This window comes from Nematolebias whitei, chromosome 22 (genome assembly GCF_014905685.2).
Source record: "Nematolebias whitei isolate Nwh7 chromosome 22, NemWhi1, whole genome shotgun sequence".
Classification (NCBI taxonomy): Eukaryota; Metazoa; Chordata; class Actinopteri; order Cyprinodontiformes; family Rivulidae; genus Nematolebias; species Nematolebias whitei.
In genome coordinates, this window is record NC_056519.1 from 564,660 (window position 1) to 565,215 (window position 556).

The 556-nt window shown below is 47.7% G+C and overlaps 1 protein-coding gene across 1 annotated transcript in view; it reads left to right on the top strand.

Annotated features, from left to right (window-relative positions):
- Nucleotides 1–370: 370 nt before the first annotated feature.
- The window catches only part of LOC119428414 (deoxyribose-phosphate aldolase-like), an 8,531-nt gene continuing 8,345 nt past the window's right edge, over nucleotides 371–556 (top strand). The window contains exon 1 of the mRNA XM_037696094.1: nucleotides 371–374. Within this exon, the coding sequence (XP_037552022.1) occupies nucleotides 371–374 (4 nt within the window). The remainder of the gene's footprint in view (nucleotides 375–556) is intronic.

Genomic DNA, 556 nt, shown 5'->3' on the forward strand with positions numbered 1-556 from the left:
CCACAGATCAGTTACTCTCTTAAACTCAGCTGTGATGTGTTCAATGACCAACATCAAATGGAAGTCTCAAGACCGACCACAGATCAGTTACTTAAACTCAGCTGTGATGCGTTCAATGACCAACATCTAATGGAAGTCTCAAGACTGACCACAGATCAGTTACTCTCTTAAACTCAGCTGTGATGCGTTCAATGACCAACATCTAATGGAAGTCTCATGACTGACCACAGATCAGTTACTCTCTTAAACTCAGCGGTGACTGCAGTTAACCAGCTGTGGTGCGTTCAATGACCGGAAAGCGGTCAGAGTTTGGACCTTGACTGACCCCAGAGCTCCAGATGTTTTGGACTCTGGCCTCCACTGTCCTTACATGGGTCAGCTTTGGATAAACCCTGTTGCCATTTGATACGTTTAGTTTTCCACTTCGGACACTTTGTCTCACTAACTGTTGTTTTTACGGTACGTCGCTTCAGCATCACTTCCGAGCTCGTTCCCAGAGCTCGTTCCCAGAGCTCGTTCCCAGAGCTCGTTCCCAGAGCTCGTTCCCCGAGCTCGT